Raw genomic sequence first — 24,393 nt, forward strand, 5'->3', positions numbered from 1 at the left:
ACAGAGTTCGGTGATCACATGAAATCAGATGATTAGCTGCATTATCTTTTTAAGTAGTGAGAAAAGTCTTGCATTTCTGTTTCTTACCATATATCCAGTTGAGCAGTGGACTAATAAGACTCTTATCTTCAGTTAGCATGATAATGCATTGGATCGATTTATCAAATGTCTGAATATCAGCTTTATTCATATAGTATGGTAGCTAGTTAACACATACAGTAGGATGCATACCAAACACTGAAGCCAGATGCAGTAAGCCTTTATGAATTATTGGCTTTGGGTCAAAAACAACCACCTCAGCTGTTCAGAAAGCAGGCTAATCATGGCAAAAATTCATCTTATAGCTCAGTGGTAAAAACATCAGAGGCAGAAATTCCAACGTTCCATCCCTGGAATCTCTAATCAAAAGGATAAATTAAATTCATAAATTCAGATTAAAGTGAGTTTCCAGGTATTCAATGAATAATCTAATTCTTATGGTTCCTGGCAAAGATAAGGCAATTCTCTTCTTGTTCACCATCCCATTATAGAATTAATAAGAACCTGTATCTTTCTAGGTTTTTTCCCTTCCTATGATGGCTTTAGAGTTTCAGAAAATAACTTCACATATAACCAGCAGCATTTTTCTCTCTCTGCTTAAGAATCTTTGCTAATAGTTTCTTCGATAAAGATCTAATCTGTGTATGGAGTTGCTGGGATGTATGGTTGGATTTAATGGGAATGAATGCACAAGGGTTTCATTCACTACAGGCCATCTGAATAATGGTTCTTCAAAATACATCTGTCTAACATGACAGCTGCTTGAAACTGCTGCTGCAGACCACACCAGTCCGCTTTAGAGCATTTTCACACCAAGGACTTTGAGCATTTTTGTGCATAAATACAAATAAGTTCTTCCTACGTCACAAATGGAAAAAAAGAAAACATGGCAAAATAAACAGTCCAGGTCTTTTAGTTTAAGACTGCCTTCCCTAACACGGTACTTGCCAGAGATGTTGTGGTTCTAATTCCCATCAGTTTTGTTTTCTGGGAATTCTGAGTTATAGTTTCAGTGAATCTGAAGAGCACCATACTAGGGAAGTTTTGTCTAAAAGTGAATAGGTTTGAGACATCAATCATTATAATTAAAGTGTTAGAAAGATAAAAGCATTGCCAATCTGTATAGGTATATATTTTTTGCCGTTTATTTTATAGTCCAGATGTAAGGCTAGACAAGCGTAGAAAGAAATACAGACTGGTCGAATAAAAATCTATTTTGCTCACTCACAATTTATTATTTGGAAGTATTACTTTGATTGGAAATGCTCAACTTTACATATCAATGTTATAATTGTTACTGGTTACTAAGAAAGGGTAGTATAAAAATAAAATAAACTACAATAGTAAGAATGTCCCCGATACTTACAAAAGTAAAGCTGGCAGCCAAATGCCACACATTGACAGAATAGTTTGAATGGTATGAGCTTTGCTCAAGAGGTGACAAAAAAATAAAAGCAAACAAGCAAGAAAATTGTCTCTCTTTCTAAAATTCTGCAGAAGAATTTAAATATGCCATTCAGTTGCAAGTCCAGATGTAGAAGAAAATAGTTTGGCAAATATACATATAAAGACAACAGTGGCTGTGTCTCTCAACTTTTTTTCTCCTGTTTAAACAATCATTTGTGATTAAAGGCTGTTATATTTTATATTAGTTTCCATGTCACAGCCTGCTAAGTGTGGGAAACCAAACTTATTAAAGCACTGTTCTGCCACCGTATATTGTACAATATCAGGCCTATTTTGTACAGAATAAGGTTGAGTCAGGATTTACTGTAGCGAAGTTTAAAAAATGGACAATGTATTGTAATTGCACCTGATCTTCAAGTGTTACATGCAGCTTATTTCTTACTTGTCTTCACCAATGTGTACGCCATTTTCACCTACATGTATATTTCTGGATAAATCCTGTATATAATTTACATTACATTACATGAAATGTAAATTGCTTACAAACATTATAGCAAGAAGCTTATTTAAACTACCTTGCATCCCTATTTAAGGACGGGATAGAAAAATCAATATTTAATTTAGGGGGGAACTAGTTATAAGTGTATTATCTAATGCAGTACTGTAAATAGCAAGGAGAATTTTCACATGTAAGAAATGGATTCATTATTTAACCTAACAATTTATGACACTGCTGCAGTAGAATAGAAAAATAGCTTAATGGTACAGCAACTTGATCTACCAAAAGTTAATCTTTAAACAGATGAATCCTTACCACGTGGTACCAATTCTGAAATCAGAAGTATGTAAGTTATTAACCATAACTTTTATTTTAAATTAAGAATCTGACCTGGAGACAAGCAGTCTGCAGCTACTGGCTCCTCCAACCCCAGAAGTCACATCAATGAATTTCAGCAAAGGGGGGGGAGGGTGTTGTGTCAGTATTGATTTAGAGTTAACACCTCACCAACCTGACCAAAGATGGCCTCCTTATACAAAGCTGTCACTCATTTTGGACTTGGTACCATATCACTGCCCTACCTGCTACCACCCTTAGCCTCCAAAGACCTTCCTACCTAAAGTTGAGTTCCCAACCAATAACTGTGACACATCCTCTGATTTAAACACTAGTTAAAGAAGAATCAGATTTTCTCTTAGCAGATGTCAAAGGAGCAGAAGAACATCTTAAAATCTTAGCAGTGCCTGGCCTCTGGAATGAGATCCTCTCTGAGATCAGTATGGCTCCTACCTTGATGACATTCTTTGGAAACCTAGCTATTTACCCAGATCTTTGGGTAGAGTAGATGGGACTCCCCTGTTTGTGATGTTTTATGTTTTTCTTTGTTGTTTGGATTGCCATCTTGTAATTATTTTATAGTTATTTTGGTACTTATTCCAGTTATTTTTCAAAATTTTGTTGTTTTTATGTTAGCTATTGTTGTGAGCCACCAGGAGTTGCTTGGAATTGAGTGGCATCCAAATTGAATAAATAAATGATAAAACAGAATCCCAGGAAGGGAAGGACATTATGAAGAATAAGCAGGCTGTATGGTCTTACTTTGTTTTTAAGATTATCAATTTAAATAATTTGTTAATTGTAAAAATACAGGCAAATCCTATGCAGGTTTACTCAGATTAATGTCCCAATGTTTTCAGTAGGCATTCTTTCATAGGAGTTCACCAATGAGGTCAGATCCTATCTTAACAAGGGCAGAAAGGTTTAAAATCAAAACTGATTAGGTAAAAAATGGCAGGGGTTCTATTTGTAATCTAATAACTACAGAGATAGAAACAGAATTGAGGAAGCAACAGAATCGGGCAAGAGAAGATATTCAACACTGTGCTTCAGTATTTCAGTTTTGTGTAATGTTCACTAAGTGATAATATGAAACACAAGCAGTCAATAGAAAATAAACAATGGTAAAGGAAAACGAAACATAAAAGGAAAATTATTGTCATAAAGGGAAAGATATTAATGGAAGTATGCTCTTCAAATATTTAATTCTGTATTTAGTGAAAAGTTAGACAACAGAACTCTAGAAAAGGTAATATTCCTACAACAAACATTACAGATATCTGGTTTGGGGGAGTACGGAGTGTTCAATTGCTTAGCCTTCTCCTCCCCAGTTCCATCAGTCTCCAATCCCATCATTCTCCTGACAGCTCAATTATCATTTAGATCAGTGTTTCTCAACCTCTGCAACTTTAAGATGTGTGGACTTCAAGTCCCAGAATTCTAGCCGGCTGGCTGGGGAATTCTGGGAGTTGAAGTCCACGCATCTTAAAGTGGCTGAGGTTAAGGAACACTGATTTAGATTGCTAAATAACCAACCAACCAACCAAAATCTCCCTGAAAGCATGGTGGTCAGAGTCCAGAAAACGCTGCTTAGTATGAATTAACTGCAGTCTACATAGGAGTCTTTTTGAAACGATGGTTTAGAAGGAGCAATAGATGGTGGTTTAGTCTATTGCATTTCCATATCACACCCAAAGGCAGTCATAGCCAAGTACAAGACTGAGACAGCATAGAAACATTACTTGATATATCTTTAACTAAAAAGTAAATATACTCTCAGAAGTGCTTTCAACAATGTAAATATTTGTGCTTGCAAAATTCTTGCACAGGCATGTCAGTGAACAGATTGTTACGATAAGGCTCATTCTTAAAAGCTGCATTTTTTATTTTACTAAATTATCTATGTTAAAAACAAATCTGTGCCTGGTGTGGAATTTTACTGCATTAAGTGTTACAAGCAGCAGAATGCATGACATGTAAGAACATGTGTTAGACAACATGGAAATAAATTAGCATATAATTTACAAAAGCAAAAACAATTATAACAATGTAACAGTGTACCACATTAATACTGCATATAAAATAAGAAGCAACTAATCACAATAAAAGAGTTCTTTTTTATTCTGTATTGTTAAGGAAAATTATATTATCCATAGCATTGATGATCCCTTCTAAAAACACTCGGATGTATACATTTGACTGGTTGAATTGTAGGGAGTCTGATAGTCTTAGCTAGTGGCATTGCTCAGTGGAAAAACCAACAGCACATTGTGTTTAATACCTACTACAGAACTGCTAGTCTTCCCATCTTGGTGCAGCCTATACAAACATCGTATTGTCATTATTTATGAATTTAATACTTGGACTATTTCAGCTTAGATTACATAGATGGTTATGGTGTAGCAGCCGCAATGTCCTGTGATGTAAGAACAAATGATTAACTTTTATTCAGAATTTTACTGGGGGGTGGCATTACATGTTGGTCCATTTATAATTCAAATACATTCTGTGCTTATTCTTTTAGCAATGCAAGTCAACACTGCTACAAGGACAAAGGGTTGCTTAAATTCCAAACTCACTGCTCTTTTTAGGCTTCAAAGTAAACACTGGACTCCCTGGTCTTCTAGCACCAATGAAAGAGCAAAATATGCTTGTGAAAACAGTCTTTGCAAAGGCAATGTCCTAAATGAGGTAAGAATAAAATCCATCATTTCTTGCTAGTTGAAAAGTCACATTAACTAATAAATATATTGACGCCTCAGAGGAACCAGAGGATGTTACACTGCGGTATCTTGCCTGGAAAAAGTCCTCACAAAAGCTATCTCTTCTATTGTACCTTTGCATAATCAAGGCACACTAGCACCAATATATCTTTTTAATAAACCAATATACAAAAGTAATTCACCCACTGGTTATGCTGCCCTCATGCCTACACGTTAACTCCTAAATGTGTACAGTTTTCCTTTCTCAGCATTCATTCCTTCATGTAACAGTTATGTACATTGCAACTGAGCAGTAAATGGCTCCGGGTAAGGCAATGTGCCAAAAAGGAATTCTACTGCTCACATGTATGTGGAGATGACTGTCAAGAGGTAGCATCTGACAAGAGTTTGATGGGTATGAATAAATGGTCTACAGAAAGCCCTACAGAAGGATTGTCAAGATTTCTGCATAGTACAGGTCTCTTTCTCTATTTCCTGTTAATTCACATTAGTAAGTATCATTCAACACATTTGGCTTACTGCATTTTGTTAAATATACTGACACATTTAGATACCATATCATGTTATAAAAACTTGTCTCATTAAGAATATTATTTTTACAAAAGTGCCATTTAACTTCTATCATTAACACAAGGTGGTGGTCGTGGTGTTCACATCATCATCTCAATTGCACTACAACAAAGGAGGCAAGTTGGACACAAAAGCACATTCATCAAGGACCTGCTGCAAACTGCAAGTGTTCAAGTACAATACAATAATATAAAAAAGTACCCACATTCCTTATCTCTTTGTTGTGTCACTGACAAAGAAGGGAATAGGAGTGGGGGAAGTATGGCCTTCAGGCTTAGCTCACAATGGATTTTGGAATCTGTTTTATCCAAGGAGCTTGGCTTCACATTTAAATACATTTCAGAGTATTAATAGATCGATATCGTGAACATAGGAGTTATGGTACTTTGACTGGAAAGTTTCCTATCAGTTATGTACTTTTTTGCTGTTTATTTTGTAACCATCCAAAAGTAAGAATACTCATATTTTCTCCTCTTCATGTTCTCTCATAAATCATTCTTCTATTGTTTCAGTGAAGAAAAAGTGAAAACCCAGTAGAATTTCAGCATGATTACTAGAAGAGACTCTTCTCCGCTATACAGCCAGTTCATCATTGATAATTACACAGTAATTAGTCGCTACAGAGATGCCTCCCTGTAACTGAAGGGAGAAATGGTGAGTCTGAAGAGATTTGTCTTAAGCATTCTCTACATAAGCACTGAAATAGTAGTAAATACGTTCTTCACCACTGGAGTATGAGTACATTCCCTTTAGTAGAAATCCTGATTTATTTGTAAAATGGCAAGATGGCTATAAACCTGCAGCACATATTTATTGTTTGATGCAATCAGGTAATACCTGGTGCATTTCTTAATTCTATTTTGTCATTGATTTACTTTAGCTTTACATATGGCTCACTCTGGAAATATGGATTATCCTTATTTGAAGAAACAAAGGAAAATACATTTGTTTTACTTTGGATTTATAATTGCTTCTAAAATAATATTCCCAAGCCCACTTCTTTACCTTAAGTTGTGGTGCTATATAGTAAGATAAAATAATTATTAATTATAAGCTATGACAAGATTTTTAAAATTCTTCTTTACTTCTATAGATGACCAAACCATAACAACTACATTTTAACAATATTAAATACAAATGGATTCAGTGTCACTGCTAGGTCCATAATAACAATTATATTAATGGTCCAAGGAGGTAAACAGGATTTAGTTGAAAGTACACATATGTTATACCATATGCTCTGTATGCACTGGGTATAGTTTTCCATTTTGGCATTGCCTCCTTATACTGTGTCCAGCACTTTGGATGAATAAATCCCACTTCACAGAAGTTAAAATAACATTGCAATTCTGTCAGCTGGGGCTGACCAGTGGTTACATTTTCCACAGGGTGATGAATGTAGAATATCTGACTGGTTGCACTGTGCAGAAATCTTAGATGGACACATTTCCACAATGAAGCAACAAGGCATTTTCAATTTCTGTGGGTCAATGTCCTTGGCAGGTCTTGCAGCACATCTGTCTGAAGTACGCTCGACTGCAGAATTTGAACTTCAGCACCAGTGGGCAATAAGCCACTTTGTTCACATCTTTGCATTCTATTTGAGGTACACAATGATTAAATAGTTACATACATTTTAAAAATGCATAATGAAAAACAAATAGCATTGAATAAATTGCTTCTTACCCTTGTTCTGCTACAGCTTATCACCTACAAATAATATTAACATTCAGAAAAGGAACAGAGGCCTTACCAGAAACTTATTATTTCAAAGTGTCCCTATTGTTCTTTAAGGAGCTGATCACTTGAGATTACTAAAAAAAATTGACATTATTTTCATATCTATAATTATAGTTTTTTCCAAGATTTATTTGGTTCTTCAACAAGATATTCTCCAAGTCTAAGTGAAATTGTGCTCTCTTTAGTATCATTGTTGGAAAAACTACAACATGTTCAGCTTTTAATGACTCTGAAAAGAATCAGCATTATTAATCACAGTATCACAATGACTAGTCACAATCAATTACCTAGCTATTTGTATAGTATCTTAATTCTCTGATGGAAGTACTTTGGACTGTGTGTAATAGCAAAGTATTTCTGCTATTAGGAAGAAGGTCTTCCTACATAGAGCAGGGGAATAAAGTTATCGTACTGCCACTACGTATAATCTACTGTTCTCTCATTGCAAAACAGTCAATTAGCATTGGTTGCTCAGAGACTTTGAATGAGAATAAATTGAGTCAAAAGCTTAGTATTTTCTTCAAAATCCTTTCCAAAATGAACATTTCCATGTGGCTTAAGGGCACAGTCTTTATATCAAACTGAAACAAAGCCTCTTCCACCACCACCTCGTCTGTCTGTCTATCTACCTACCTATCTATCAATAATCTATCTACCTATCTGCATTTGCTCAAACTCATCTTTTGTAAACTAGCTCCATTCATGCCTCTTTTGCTTTTTTTCCTACTGATGACATTCAGACTGCAAGTTCTTCTAGGCAAGGACCAGCCTTTTTCTCTTGCTTATGTTTCTTTGTAACATGTTGTAACAACAAAAGTTGCAAAGAACAGGTACTACATCGTTAAAGGAGCTTTGGATTCTTGCCACCTGACAAGACCTGCCATTCAAAAGAAGAAAAGATTGTATCTTCAACTCAGCACATCAAAACTTCTAGGCACACCAGAAGCAGCTTGTTGGATCCCAGCCAAAATATATCAAGCCAGTTTTTATAGTTCCATCATAACAAAAAATAGAATCTAGGGCAGGTACATGAAAATGAATGGTCAGCATACTGAGAAATGAGCCGGTTCCTAAGCCCATAACTTATAGCTAGGATATAGCTAAGGTTGGGTGAATGGTTTGGATCCATGTTGCAAGAATAACCTTCAGTCATGGTTAAAACCAATATGGAAATACACATTTGAAGAAGCTGAGGGAAGACATTGTTCTGGCTAGCAGTGGATTGTAATGTCTTCTATTTAATCATAATCAACAGCTATTCTGAAGCAGATGGAAGAACATTTATATGAACGTATTGTTAGACTGGTAAGAATGTTTCTAACAAAATCCACACATTACTACTCCCTTTCTGACAAATTGGATCTAATCAAAGTGAACTTTTAATCTACTGCTTCTGTGAAATGTTTAAATTTGAAAATCAGTTTTCAGCTACTGAAATATTTTAAAAGACAAAGCAAGTAAATATAAAATAAAAATTAATGCCTGTACAGAAAGAGATAAAAGGACACCAAGGTTATCATATGATTTTATGAATGTCTGTATTAGGCATTTATAATATTTTAAAAGCATTAGATGTGCTAGATCAAATACATGCTGATATTATCTCACTTTGAAAAACAAAAGCAATGTTTGTTTGTTTATTTACAGGACCTATATGGCCACCTATCTCATACAATGACTCTAGGCAGCCCACAACAATCCCTAAAACATGGTTTAAAACAAAGGTACCAGGCACCAGACCAAACATCCTCACAACTCAACCCACCTCATAGCCCAGTGCTTGGGGGAAGACCCAGGTCTTCACAGCCCTCCAGAAAGTTAAAAGGGAAGGGATCCCTCTGTTGTCAGGTGGGAGGCTGTTCCAAAGGTTGGGGCAGCCACCAAAAAGGCACGCCTCCGAGATCCATCAGATGTTGTAGGTAGCAACTGCTCTTTTTTGTGCCTTTGAGTCAGTGATGCAACTGCCTGGACTAATCCCTGTAGTTTTCTTGGCAATATTTTCAGAAGTGGAACCATTGCCTGCATTCTAGGGCTAAGACAGAATGACTGGCTCAAGGTCACCCAGCTGGCTTTGTGCCTAAGGCAGGACTAAAATTCATGGTCTTTGGTTTCTAGCCTGGTGCCTTAACCACTAATATTAGAATACTCTAATTGTCTAATTAAATGTTTAACAAGAGTTAAAATGGATGTTAAATGTGATGAGTTGTCATCCTTAGATGTCCAGATCTTTTGTTTATGCTCATTTATGGGCTGAAGTAGCCAAAGCTGAAACTGATAATTTGCTCTATTTCAAACTAGCTTCTCATTTAGGCTTACATTAAAAGAATCTTTAAAATAAAATAAATTAAGTCAACTGGAACATGGACTCTGATGAGTACCAAAGACAACACTGGGCCACCCATGGATATCATGCTGAGGATACAGGCAATAAAATAAAATTAATTCTGAATATTATGATTTACATGATTTATTTTAAAATGCTAAAACACATTAGTAAAACCAACTTTACCTTCTGCATTGGAGATAGGGGTACTGTCACATTTGCTCTCACACTGCTGCATTGATGGAGGGCGAAGAGTATCAGGGCAATCACTGGATGCTTGCCCAGTATATGAGAGACACTGCACAGTTCTCATCTGTTGTCCGAGACCACACTGCGCAGAACACTATGTCATAAAAAAAAAAAAAAGTGGAGGGAGGTGGGAAGGAATGATCAAAGTCTCAGTAGCAAAAGAAGCAGCAAGATCCTGAACTTACTTACAATACTTATAGAAACACTATATAGGACAGTGGTAGAAAAGTCTGATTAGTGCTACATTGTACAATGTAAATTAGCCAGTGTACAGGTAGTCCTTGGTTAACAACGGTAATTGGGACTGGAATTTCCATCACTAACCGATGTGGTCATAAAGCATGATGTCACATGACTGCCCTGCTTAGTGACAGCACTTCTGGTTGCTGTCATTAAGTGAATCCCACACCTTCATTAAGTGAAAATGTCATGTGGTTGCCATTTGTGACCATCTGCCAGCTTCCCCATTGACTTTGCTTGTAGGAAGCCAGCAAAGAAGGTCACAAAGGGTGACCACATGATGCTGTGACATAATCACAAGCCAGATTTCTGGATTGCAATCACATGACTGCAGGGGATGCTGCAACAGCTGGAACTTTGAGGACTAATCATAAGTACTACTTGGTTGCTGAATGAGTGGTTGTTAAGTGAGGACCACCTGTATTTCATTCTATATTAAGGACCTCATTATTCTGCTTCTTTCAGAAGCAACCTTTGGTCACAAATGCCTGATTTCTTTCTTACTTTTTTAAAATAATCCCTTGTTAGCAGCCTCATTGAAATGATGGCTGATGAAAAACTAGCTGTGGTGGGCAACCACAATTGTTCATATAGAAAAAGGGAAATGAGTAGAAGGAAAAACTCCTGCATTACTGGCTGATAAGAGAAGTAGCCATTTAATAGGCAGAGTTGTTTTTCTAAAAAAAATATTTTCACTATATACTGGCTAATAGCTGTCACAGAAAGGAGTCATGCAATTTTGCTACTTTATTTTGTTGATGTAAGAGAGGCAAATGAGATGGAAAATCTGTTTGTCAGCAGATACATCATAGGCACAGTTTAATAGACATTTACAAAGTGTCCTTCCTCATTAGAAACAAAAAAGATATACTGTTCTATGAACTGAGATGGTGTTTCACGGAAACAAAATATAAGTTGAGAGTAAAGTGATAGTCACAAGATGACCCCCACTTTTCCAACCCAAAATTAAGAAATCAATATTTTAAATATTTAAATATTTAAAGATAGTGCAGAACACATTTTTATTTAGTAATTAGTTAACATTGACCTGATACACTCGGTGGGAGGAGGTCCAAACCGTCTCTCTGCAGCTCCATTTCCATGCTCTTTTGCATAACTGATTACATTCAATCACGAGTGAAACTGCCAAGAGCTTGTCTCTGCAAACAGACTTCCTCTAATTGGTTTGTTCAGCATCCGCTGACATCAGTTACATAAGGCTCGTGATTGGAGGAAGTCCGTTTGGGAGACAAGCTATTTCACTCGTGATTGGAGGCTAGCAATAGGAGGAAGCCTGTCTGCAGAGACAAAGTATGGGCAGTTTTGCAACCGCGCGGTTCTCTCCTCAGCTGACTTCCTTGAATAAGACGCCCTTCAATTTTTAGCGTAAGGATTTTAGAAAAAAGTATCGTCTTATAGTCGGAAAAATACAGTAATAGGAGATTTTTCCTCTTAAATCCATTTCTGAGGTCTGTGTATGTCATACCCAAGTTTTTTCACCTAATGTCATTTGAGATGTGAGAGGAAAATTATTAGTACCCATTAATATGTTTTAATGCTAATTTTGATTACATTTAATAAAAGCCAAGCTAGCTTTGATATGGCCTTTAGGGCAATAACAGGAAATACTTGCAAGACTAAGCAAACTGCTGATGGGAAAAGACGTGACAAGGGTGAATGGAACAGGGAAGTGTGGTAAAATTAGCACCAAGGACATTATGATTCAGTTGCAAATCCTGAGTCATGATTGTGGTTTGCGGTTTGTGAGGATAAAAGGGTTGCAACAAAGGGGTCGGGGGCACTTGGCCAAGCTGTCTTACCTGACAGCTTGCTCATGCTGGTCCTCATTGCAATGTGATTTTACGTAAGTACCTTATGTGTTATTGAGCTATGGGTATTGCTTGATAAACTAACAATTTTAATAAAGCTTTTAGAACTTTGAAGTGACTTATGTTCTGGTGTGTCTGTCTCCCGTGTTTAATGAGGTTTTTCCCCTGACAGAGGGAACCATTATAGAAGCTGATGAGAGTATATATCACAACAAATTTATTAATAAGTGTTGTACGCATTGTAGTTATTGCTGCAGCAGATTCACGTGGCTAGTCTTCTGAACTTCTGTACTATTTTAGATACTCAAGATGTTTGCCTACGTTACCTGTCCCCAGTCTCCAGTAACCCATCGGGGTGGAGGACACCTGCCCAAGCTGCAGCGCACGCGGACAGGTGGCTTGTTTTCTTCTGGGCAATGTGCAGCTGGAAATGCTTTTGAAAGGTCGCTGCTTTTGCAGAGAACAATGCGATGCTTGAAGCCAGGTCCACATTTTGGAGTACACTACAAGCAAAAGGCATACATGATCTTTAGAAGGAAATATTTAAACATGTGAAAAGATGAATACGTTAACAACACAGCCCTATGCAAAAGGAAAATCTATAGTATATACAGAAGATTCTGTATTCTGAAGATTGCAAACAAAATTATTTGCCAGATTAAAAGTATCCATTATCACTAAAATCTTGGACAAAGTGTCAGAACTGAATGTGACATCTGTACCTATTATGAACTGTCAAAAGTATTTTAGAAACGCTACACCAAACGAAGTGGTTCATTCACCTGCAAGGCACAATAATAGATCAGCAATTCTACTCACCTTTACCTCTACACTGAAGGATGTTACTCAATAGGTACAATTAAGTCTCTGACCCATGCCATTTTCATTTGTTTCATTATCTACGAGAATATATTAAATCATTCATCCAAAGCAAAGTGTCTGCTTTATGGACGATGGAATAAAGAATGGTGGATGCCATTTCCTTGCATCAGTTTCAATTTATTTCATGGCAAATTGGGATTCTTTGGGGAAAAGTGGAGGAGCACCAATACTTTTGGTCACCTCTGTAAGTGTCATTGAGGATGGAGAATTTAGAATTTAAGTATTCCTTAAAACCACATCTTTACGTTCTAATCATTCTGTCTGCAGATATAAACTTGGAAAGGTTTGGATATGGGTAAAGTAGGTAGTGTGCATGGGGTCTCATTTCCAGGTAAGTGAGGAAAAAACATTATTAGTTGGGCATAAAATTGTTCCCATAATTCTAACTCAATTATGCCAAATAAATTATTGATACAAGTATAATGTTACTGTAAACTGCTCAAGAAATGTTCAGTTAAGGAACAATATGGAATTAAATAAATAAAAAGAAAATGATTCAAATTCGTTAAATGTACTGTTTAATACTGTGCCCAGAATTCAGCTCTTTTGAATTGATACTGAGTAGTACTGAGTTTAGAATTTGGATTGTCAGGTTACAGAATCCAATTTTTTCAGTATGGAGTAACAAAGTTCTCAATATATTGTTGAAGCACTAAAGGAATATAGCTGAGAGTATTGCTAGTATGAATTTCCATAAAATGCCAACTACAAACTACATAGTTCCATTTTAGTTTATACTTGCATGCTGTGCAAACCCAGACAATGGGTGTCCCATGCATGATTTATAGAGGACAGAAATTTGAGAGTGCTGGAATATAACATATTTAGTAAGAGAGAGTAGCAAGTTAGATACATTGTAATATATCCTGTTGAAACTGGTTACTTAAGGAGTTTTCACTTTCACTCACTTCTGACCAATCCAAAGGAACCCACTGTGGGGGGCAAGATTGATTGTTACAGGACTCTTTTTCAACTGGGTGATGTGTTAAACAGTGAGTGCTCTCCAATGTCTCCTCTTCAGAAGGTCCAATCTTCCTGATACACAGAACAGTTCGTGATCTTGTTCCTCCATCACAGGTCTTACTGCATTCTGACCAATCACCTATAAACCATCTATAGGAAGAATATTGGGACGTATTATTAGTTCAACAAATGAAATGACTACCCACACAACTAACAAGTGTGTATAACTGAGACTTGGAGAAAACTGTATATTTAAAATGTATAATGTTTCTGACTCAATAAATTAGAATTTTTACAATTTTACTCTCAATTATATAATACTCCCAAATGTAACTGAGGAAGAAATTAATAAATTTTACATAATGTGGTTCTTCCTAAGATTCATCCTAATGCTGCTTATTCAACATTAAATTTATTAAAACAAGAAAAGATCTATTCCAGATGGTTATCCACTGAGTAGTATAAGATATATATTGAGTTCTTTGCCCCAAATAATTGGAATTATCACATCATCTATCAATGATATCTCTTATCTCCTCTTCTTTAAATTTGAATAATTGGACTCTGTTATTAGGCAAATAGAAGACATTTTGAGTATGAAAGTGACTGGAATTAAATATAAGCTTGTATTAAATACAAACTGCACACACACACACACACACACAAGGTGTAAGATGCAGGCAGGAACAACATATACTGAACAGCACAACCAAGTAACTGGCATTGTGTACAGGAACATCTGCACAGTGTATGGGCTAGACCCTCCCATGTCCAGTTGGGAGATTCCACAGGTCATGGAGAATAATAGTGTAAGATCCTGTGGGACTTCCAGATCCAGATGGACAAGCAGGTACTGGCCAATCAACCAGACATCACAATAGTAGACAAGGACCAGAAGACAGTGGTGGTGATAGCTGTAGCAGTGCCAAGTGACAGCAACATCAGGAAGGAGGAGTATGAGAAGCTGGAGAAGTACCAGGGCTTGAAGGAGGAACTAGAGAGGATGTGGAAAGTAAAGTCCAAAGTGGTCCCAATGGTGGTAGGAGCACTCAGGGCTGTGACTCCTAAGCTGGGAGAGATCCCAGGAACAAGATCAGAGCTCTCTATCCAGAAGAGTGCAGTGCTAGGAACAGCTAAGTTACTGCACAGAACCCTCACACTCCCAGTATCTACCTCTGGTAGAGGACCCAAGATTGAGGAAGACACATACCAACCATAGAGGTGAGAGGGGAATTTTATATATATATATATATATATATATATATATATATATATATATATATAATGTCCCATTGATAGTTGTGTAGCTTCTATACCAAAACTAACTAACCCTAACATTAGCGTCTAATGTTTCTATAGAAATGTGTAATAATAATATGGGTTTTAATTGCTACTCGAATTCTTTTAAGTAACAGGAAATAATTATTCCAAGGAAACTTTCTTCATTTGTGGTTGTTAATAAACCATTTTTAGAATCTCACATCAAAATTAAAATAGTTAGTGAGGAAAATTATAAAATGAGTATTACTTCAAGATTGATATATTTACTAAGAGGTAGTTCTATACTAATATTTTAAAATTACTTTAAACAGATTGCTAAGATATTAAGACATTTTTAATGCAAAAGACAAGCCTCTAGACTTTCGAAATCTAAATTATGGCGATCATGTGATGATGGGGACTTTCAATTTTTATATGGAATCATAGCACCATAAAGATGGAAGGTACCACATTGGTTACCTAGTTAACTCCCTTCTCAGTGAAGGATCTACTTAAACATTTTGGACAGATGGTGATCCACCCTCTGTTTGAAGATCACCAGTATAGGGGGAACATACCACTTCATGAGGCAGCATATTTTACTAGTTGTCAGCTCTTATCATCAGAACATTCCTCATACTATATAATCTGAATTTATTTCCCTGTAGCTCAAACACTCATTTTGGTCCTGCCCTCTCAGGTGACAGAGAACAAGTCCACGCCTTCCACTATATGACAACAAGGAATGTGCTTTAAATATCTGAACACTGCTATCTCCCGTCAACCTTCTCTTACATAGGCTAAATATGCACCATTCTTTAAAGCATTCCTCTTAGGATTTGGTTACCAATCCGCTCACCATCTGGGTAGCCCCACTCTGTATTTGTTCTAGTTTGTCAAAGTGATCAAATCATAGGCACATTTCTAAAATTACTAAGTGATCTCTGTGGCATTATGGCAGGAGATTTGCTCTATTTTAGCCACAGCACTATTGTATTTCCTGCATTTCTTCAATCCTTCAAGGCAGTTGTAGTAAAATTAAGTCTAAAAGTATAGTTTTGATTCTTACTCACATCACAAAGTTACATTTTGGGATAATGCTAACTTGAAATAGCACATAAATCTTCCCTTCTCTCTCTTTTTCTTTTTTAGAAGTCATGGGTAAGAAGGGATATTAATTCTTTAGATCAGCATATTACAAATTGAGTATTGCAAAAGAACTAAGGTTGCCTAAAACTGCAAACTGGCAGTAAATTCAATTAAAACATTTATTGATTTTAATCTGGGCATTTTAGTCCAGGTGCATTTGCAGAATCTAAAACTTCTGAAGTGTTATCAGTATTGGAATGTGCTTTGGATAATCCAAATCTATACTTTTTTTCATAAAGAGTATCACTAATGGAGATGTTAGTTATATGGAAGGAACAAAGATCAATGGCTAGGAGACTCAAAGAATATTAAATGTTTCTTGCAATCTTAAAACAAGACTAATTCCACAACAGATAATTTTTTCAAGTTTCCTGCAGAATATTTAAAGAGTTGGCATTAACTTCATTATGTTGGAAATGTAAAAGTTGGGCATGGGACAATTTGCTCATATGACATGGACCTGCCCACCACTGCTGCCCCATTTTGGTTTAATATCCATAACTCTGTTAATATGGCATTAAAAGATAAACACAGTTAAAAGATGTGACTGCATTTCTATATTATATAACGAAAATGTAGAACTTAAAATTGTAAAAATAATTATGGATTTATTGAAGGGGGCAGCAAAAGACATTTTGCTTCACTGTTGGAAAGGCAGTGTGACAATTCTGGATCACCAATATGTGTTAGCTTTCTGTTTATGAGCTGTTTTTTATAGACATAAGGATTGATAATGTTATTTTATCAGGTCATAGTTTAATGATGTGTTTAAGCTCTTTTTTCCTCTTTTCCCCCATTCTTTTGTTTTTGTATATTAGAGCAATAAAAATATTAATGGAAAAGTACTTTATTTTGTCTTCTCTCAAATTTATCTCAAATCATGTTTGTTAAATGTTACAGGTGTTAATTGTACAGGTAGTCCTCGCTTAATGACCATTCATCTAACAACCGTTTGATGTTACGACGGCACTGAAAAAAGCTATTTATGACCTGTCCTCCCACTTATGTCCGTCCCAGTACACCACAGTCATGTGATTGTGATCCGGGCACTTGGCAACTAGCTCGCATTTTCAACAGTTGCAGCAACCCAGGGTCACGTGATTGCCATTTTCCACGTGATGGCCGGTTTCCAGCAAGCAAAATCAATGGGAAGCTCCATGATTCACTTAATGAGTGTGTGATTTGCTTAATGACCACATGATTCACTTAACAATTGCAGTGATTCGCTTAACAAACTGCAAAAAATGTAAAATCAGGTAAAGTCATGTGATACCTTGCTTAACGACTGCCCTACTTAGTGATGAATTTCTTAGTCCCTATTGTAGTCATTAAACGAGGACTACCTGTATATGAAAGAAAGAGAATAAATATCTGTTCACAGTTCTTAATATTATAAAACTTTCTCTTACATTTCCTTCTTCCATTTTTCCTCAGTCCTAATTTACATTTCATTTTATACACATAAACAGCCAGTTTTATATACCATAGCCATTTTATTTTGATGTACTGAGCATTGCATAAGAGAATTTACTTTTCATAAAATGCTTCATTAATGTATTCTTAATTTTTTTTCAAATCATTGTTATAGTACAGCTATATCTAAGATCACACTTTAGGATTCTTATATTTATTGTTTTGTAACTCAATTTCACAGAGTTTTTTTTATTGATAATTAAGTCAGTCTACTTTCATTGGGACATAAGGAAACATTTTTGCAGGGGTGTCTGCAGCATCACTGGATGCCAAATGGTAGCACAACCAGGCGACTGTGCCCGGCCGCACCTGCCATTTTGAATCCAGGGACTGTCACTGCTGAAGCTGCTGATGAAGTGTATTGTACATTGAAAATTCTGCACTACGTGTGATCACTGACACAAGTTAGTTTACTTTCAAAAACAAGTATAAAAGATTTATAAAGTATGTGACTGTCAGTAAGGTTTCGCTGATGCTTTGTTTTGTGAAATTTTGTTGATAATGATTTTTGTGACTCATTTCTTTAAAATATTATTTCTTCCTTCAGTATTTGTACACTATTGTAACTAATGCTTAAATATATAAATATAAACATTAAATCAATACGCTTATAATAAATAAGCATATTATAAAATGTATAATTAAGATAGTTATATAAAAAGAGAAAGGCAGTAAAATAAACACTATAACAATTGAATATATTTAAAAACCCAATCGTAGTATGTCTGTGCAAATAGATAGCAATCAATGACAGTTATTTCAGCAAAAGTAGCTTCTGGGCATGTTTGCCAAGGGCCTTGAAGCAGCCAAGCTTTCAGACGGTTGCAGCTGACTCACAGCTTTGAGGGTCTTGTCAAATGATTTGCACAACTTTATTTCAAAGCCAATTTAGAAGGTCCCTTTAGTACCACTACCCACCCTTCTTCTAAAGGCAAGTGCACATAGTATAGAGTTTCTGAAAATGATACTTGTGTGAAGGCAGATTCCTGTAGAAGAAACACTCATTCAGGTATCTCCAAGTGCAAACCATGTAAAAATTTAAAGATAATCAGCAGTACTTTGATTTATGACTGGAAATGAACTAAGAACTGATGAGGTCTTTCAGAGTCAATAAGATCAGGTTAGTAATCTAGCAATTGTATTTTTATTTAACTAACTGAAGTTTCCCAATGGTCTTCAAAGACAATCCTACATACTGTATACTGCAACAGTCTCATGTGGAATTTAATGGATATTACTGTTCCAGAATGGTTCAGAAATGTAGCTGGTAGAAGGAAATCCATATCTAGCTGGCTTTTTAGAGTCTTTGCAGGCAGGTAGGCAGGTGGGCAAGGGAGAGCAGTGAATTCTCAAAAATTATTTTCAAAAGTCCTAATTAACATTGATTCTTTCATATATATATAATTGTCCATTGGATCATGTTCTTTATTTGACTCTGGACTAATTGCTCAGTTGGTCCTATTGCAGTACTTTCAGTCTGAAAATATAAATAGCATGGAATAGAATGAATAAATATATTAAGTACTTACTCAGGTGGACAAGGCTCAGTGTTGCAGGCTCTTTGATTTTCTGGTAGCTTACTATCAGGATCACAGTAATTGTTCTGGACTAGAGAACTGTCATCCAGCCTTTTGCATACTATTTCTTGTTTCTGCATACCTTAGGAAGGAGCAGAATAATATTAAAGTTTCCTTCATTTTTAACTGTCTTATTTTAAACCAAGGGAATCTGTGACCCTCTAGCTCAGTTAAGTCATAGAATATAATCTATCCAGGATTCCTTAGCCTTCATGGTTTTGCTACTTTCTTGAGGCTACAAAAAGAGGAAGATTTCAAGCACCTGCTGGATGGTTGTCAGCAGCATTCAGCTCTACAGGTGATCCATCCTGCTTTACCACTGAAGTATACTGCAAATTCAATAGATATGCAGTTTCTGTATCTTCTTTTCCACAGTTTTTGTGCAACTAAAAGGTGATTTCAGATACATAGCTCTTACTGCTATCCATCAAAAGACATTAGTCAGTAATTCTATTTTTTTCATTTTTTCATTTTGTTTAATTGATGTGGCAAATAAAAGCATTAAAAAGTAGTGGAAAAACACAGTTGAATTACAAATGAATGATTAACTAATCTAGTTGACAAGAATTACATGGATTTGTCTGGAAGCACACTTAAAAACAATGTCTATTTGTACATGCATTTCTGAGACAATGACGTCTAAATCAGTATCAGCATAGGCAGAGATGTTTTCATTTTGCAAGAGAAAAAGAAATAAAATAGAAAAACTAAAACACAATTTGTGTCCATCAAACTTTCTTGGAATTTCTGATAATGTCAGCAAAATGGGTTAATTGAAAAATATCAGAATATTAACTTTGGTTTATCTAGACATCTATCTTTGCTAATATTGTATCAGTTGTCCTGTTCTATTTTTTAAAATAATTATGTATAAATGAAAAAGTCTTGCCATATATAAGATCAATTAATAGGCAATGGAATTGGAAGGGTCTGAAATAAAAATATTTTTTGGTATAATATTTATCTGTCTTTGCTCTGCCAAACAGTGTTAGTGAAAAAATATTGCCATAACTTAATTTCCATTTTAATATTGTGCTGAAAACAATTATATTTTTAACTGATGCAAATATTTTGTTAATATTACTTCTAACATCTAAAATTGTCTGAAGTAATAAGTAACTTCATGAAATTGTTTTTGTGACTTTTATTCAATGTCAATTTACCAAGCAAATGATTTCTCTAAGTTAACTTTAAACCTGCCATTGCATGACATTTATTTAATTGCAATTGCATTTGAGATATTTGTATGTGAGTGTCTTAAAAACCTAAATGCATAGTCTGCAGCAGGTGAACTACATAATGTTAAGACTTTATTCTTATTTTTCCTACCATTCTTTGCTAATATTTCAATAGTCACAGCAGGTGGCAGCATCTAGCTGGCCAATATTGAAAAGTTAAGCAAGGTCAGACCTGATTAGAACAGTCAGTTCTCATGTAGCAGATGTTTATATAACACAAATTTGTTCATACATAATTGATAAACAAGGAAACAATGTCTGTATAGCACAAAGCACACGGGGGGTGGGCAAAATTAAAGATGGCAGCCACAACTATGGAGGGCAGCCATTTAGGAAGAGTGGTTGTACTACTTCATTGGCAAGTATGGTGCTAGTTCTCTGGATGGTGACCATGAATGAATAAGCGTGGTGCCATGAAAACTAACATTAATACTCATGATACCATGACTGATACCAGTGGCTCACAGAGTGCTTCCAAGAATAAGAAGACTGAAACCTATAATCATTTTAGAAGCAGCCAAATCAATAATGGGAGCCATTTGCCAAGCGGCAAAACAACTCAGAATCTAGACTTTTGCACCAGTACTAAAGCAACCAACAAGAAGGAGACCAATTCTGGAACCAAAATATCTCATCCATTAGAATGGTTGAAGGAATAGAGCACCAGATATTATCATGTCTTAAATCCACAGAGTTCTCGTGGATTTCACCTCCAAAGTAGAACCCAAGGTAGTAATTGTCTTTTCAAGTGGAATGTCTAGTAGCTGAGAGTGCAGCAGTAGCAGTGGATATAGGGTTGATTAATTCAAAATTTCAACGATCAGTAGTTGCATGATATTGGCAGCAAAGGAGACTTACCCTTAATATGAATGTTAGACATTATCATGGGATTCATCATTGCAAAGCCAACTGCTCCCATTTTACTTTCAAATATGTTGTGGGACAACTACCCACAATATATTCTCTTGTTCAGTTCTTGAAAAATGAATTAGTTGATATTGATATGTCTGATAATATTGAGGCTGAAGCTATCAGTGGAAATGGTTAATTCAGTAGTGGCTTTGGTGCCTTTGAGGAAGTATAGCTGTAGATGCCATCTTGGTAGTGGCTAACAGCTGAGCACAGAGGCATCAGGCTTAATGCCTGAAGCACTTCTTCCCACAATAGATCCCACCAATGGGTGAATTTAAAATGCCATGCCTGTTTGGTGAAGGTCTGGCAACTGGCTCAAGTATTCACAATATGCTCAAACACAGTACCATAAAGAGTGTCCATCTGGTGGAATTAACTTTCATACCTATGGAATGGGCATTAGAGGCGCAGTATGATAAAGCACAGAGAGGAATCCTACACTCCACTGCATAGTCCTGTGATTTTATCATACAAAAATTTTATCACATAACTGCTATTATATTGCTGTCAGGAGCGCACTGGGTCTTTTGAAATATAAAATCAGATTATGTTCCATAATTTCCAAATTAAATTGTTGCCCATTATTTTCCTCAGAAAATAATAGAATGATATCACAGCCAGCATTCAAGGACCCATACACTTGTATAACATTGCCCAAATAAATATATGATTGTATACCACTTAAACAAGACACTCAGGCCCAAGCTTTGGATATGTCATTGAGGCTGGTCCAAAGAATAAACATGGATATACAGCTCCAGTTCTCACATGGGGTATCATTCTTGAAAATAGCTTGCATCAAACTGCTGGATTAGAGGCAATATTGTCACATCTTGTAAAGGTTGTTCCTCCAGAGATTTGGGTATATGATTTGAATAAACAAGGCCTCAGTTTCTTATCCTTTTTTGAGTATTACTGGCATAAGTGATGCTATATTGAACTGTATTTGGTACCCAGTAAAATACACCAAATGAGGTACAGTTATGTTATTAGTAATAGTACAAATAAGTTTTGGTACATGCTTGCACCTTGTTAATTTACATGTATTTGAACTGTAAGTGGCATTGTGACAGTATGCTTGACAATTTCTAGTTACAGGAATAGAAGAGATGTTGTATCCTTCTACAAAGAGCATTGCCGTGGCAGATATTAATGACAACGCAAAGCTTTCTGTGCCTTTTGGTTTATACATGACATGAGTGACCATTCAAAACCCCAGGGGTTTTTTTTTGGTATTATACAACTTCAAACCTCTTCCAAAGGGAGATCTCTAGGAACTGGACAGAGGACTACAGGGACACAGAAAAGGAAAGAAATTCCCATTGTTTCTGTTGGGTCTAAGTCTGTCTCTACATGCCCCGTCCATTATTGGTGATACTTTTTGTAGTGCATGGGGAGACCCAGGTGAGATTTATATACTTTGTGAAGATACATAATTATATCTTGAGTATATGTTGTCCTTGCTAAAAATCACATTCATTCTAGTTATCATATACAGTGTAAATTCAGTTTTGATTTGTGACTTAAAAGAGTATTTCTCAACCTTGGTAACTTTAAGATGTATGGACTTCAACTCTCAGAGTTCCCCAGCCAGCATGCTGACTGAAGAATTCTGGGAGCTGAAGTACCCATCTTAAAATTACTAAATTGGAGAAACACTGGCTTAAAAGATAGATCATATTTGTCAATTTCCTGCTTTCTCTCCACATGGACATTGTTTCTTTGGATCAATATCAAAATATGACTAGTATAGGTAAATGTATAACTGTTTTATACTTTTAATCTAAAGTCCAATCTTTTGTTATATAGCTACAATAAAGCTAGCAAAGAATAAATTTGAGGCACAAATTATTAACAAAATATCTTTAGGTATATCAGAAATAGGAAACAGGTTGCAGGACTATTTAGATATTAAAGGGGCAGAGTAGTATGAAGGAAGACAAGGAAATTACAGAGAATCTGAATGAACTATTTTAATTTATAGTGTAGGAGAAACTGAAAAATTACTTACCCAGTCCCAAGCCTAGATAATAACCATGCCCACATAAAGCTACTCTATTTACTCCTTGAATTTAAAACAATCTAGGTTTGTCAACTTACACTAAATCATTCCCCAAGAAATGTATATACTCTATGTGTGTGTGTGTGTACATACTGGTCAGAAGCATTGCTCCAAAGCTAATATTAATAAAATTAATTACTACACTGACTTCAGTTACTCTTATTCCGAGGTAATTATACAGAGGTGATGCTCTACTGGAGGTGGGTCTGCTTAGTCCAGTTCTTTCATGCAAGCTGAGATAAAAACTACAGAAGAAATCATTGAGGTAACAAGGAAATGAATCAACAGATCTCTTAGTGCTGGTCTCAGGCACAAAGAAACATCTGTATGGTTACTCCACAGTAAGCAATATTTAGTTCTGTGGCTCTTACTCTGAAGTAAACATGCTTAGGACATGTTTTCATTAGTTTCATCTCCTATCCACTTCTTCACTTTCAACAGGGTTATCTAATTATTGTGTTCCCAGGTGACGTAAGCCCAACACTTCCACAGGAAAACTAAACAAAACCCCTTGTTTCCCTTTCACGTAAATACTTTGCATCAAATAGAAATGACAAATGGTTCAATTTTTGAACAGAAAAATTTAAAAAGAGAAATAAAAAACAGTTGATAGAAAAACAATAGCAATTAGCACCTGCACAGATAGAGGGGTAAGAACTAGATGTCAATCCTTTTTGATTTTATTTATTTAAAATAATTTTTCACTTTTGCTTATCAGGACAGATTCTAAGACAATTTGTAAAGATGAAAATACAATATCTAAATGAAAACACTTATTAAAAATAAGGAAAAAAAAAGAGAGATCAGGAGATAATTAGTAATTCTCGGCAGAGAAAACGAGGGAACATTGTTATTGTTACTGAAACAGACTAAGAGAAACTGCTTCAGTCACAGATTGATCTCTTCAACTGTTAATATAACA

General features: G+C 35.7%; 1 protein-coding gene across 4 annotated transcripts in view; it reads right to left on the reverse strand.

Annotated features, from left to right (window-relative positions):
- Positions 1-250: 250 nt before the first annotated feature.
- Positions 251-24,393, reverse strand: part of ADAMTS6 (ADAM metallopeptidase with thrombospondin type 1 motif 6) — a 156,687-nt gene continuing 132,544 nt past the window's right edge. For 2 of the 4 annotated variants that reach the window (XM_025163324.2, XM_088130336.1), the window contains exons 21-25: positions 19,212-19,341; positions 13,746-13,950; positions 12,282-12,458; positions 9,824-9,980; positions 252-7,171 (exon numbers count right to left, since the gene is read on the reverse strand). In XM_025163324.2, coding sequence (XP_025019092.1) covers positions 7,062-7,171; positions 9,824-9,980; positions 12,282-12,458; positions 13,746-13,950; positions 19,212-19,341 — 779 coding nt within the window. In that variant the 3' untranslated portion in view covers positions 252-7,061. Of the gene's footprint in view, positions 7,172-9,823; positions 9,981-12,281; positions 12,459-13,745; positions 13,951-19,211; positions 19,342-24,393 lie in introns of all 4 variants that reach the window. The other 2 variants (XM_088130337.1, XM_088130338.1) reach the window with 2 other exon arrangements.

This window comes from Python bivittatus, unplaced genomic scaffold (genome assembly GCF_059951505.1).
Source record: "Python bivittatus isolate LINGU-HERP-01145 unplaced genomic scaffold, Pbiv_v1 ctg000850_np1212, whole genome shotgun sequence".
NCBI classification, from domain to species: Eukaryota; Metazoa; Chordata; class Lepidosauria; order Squamata; family Pythonidae; genus Python; species Python bivittatus.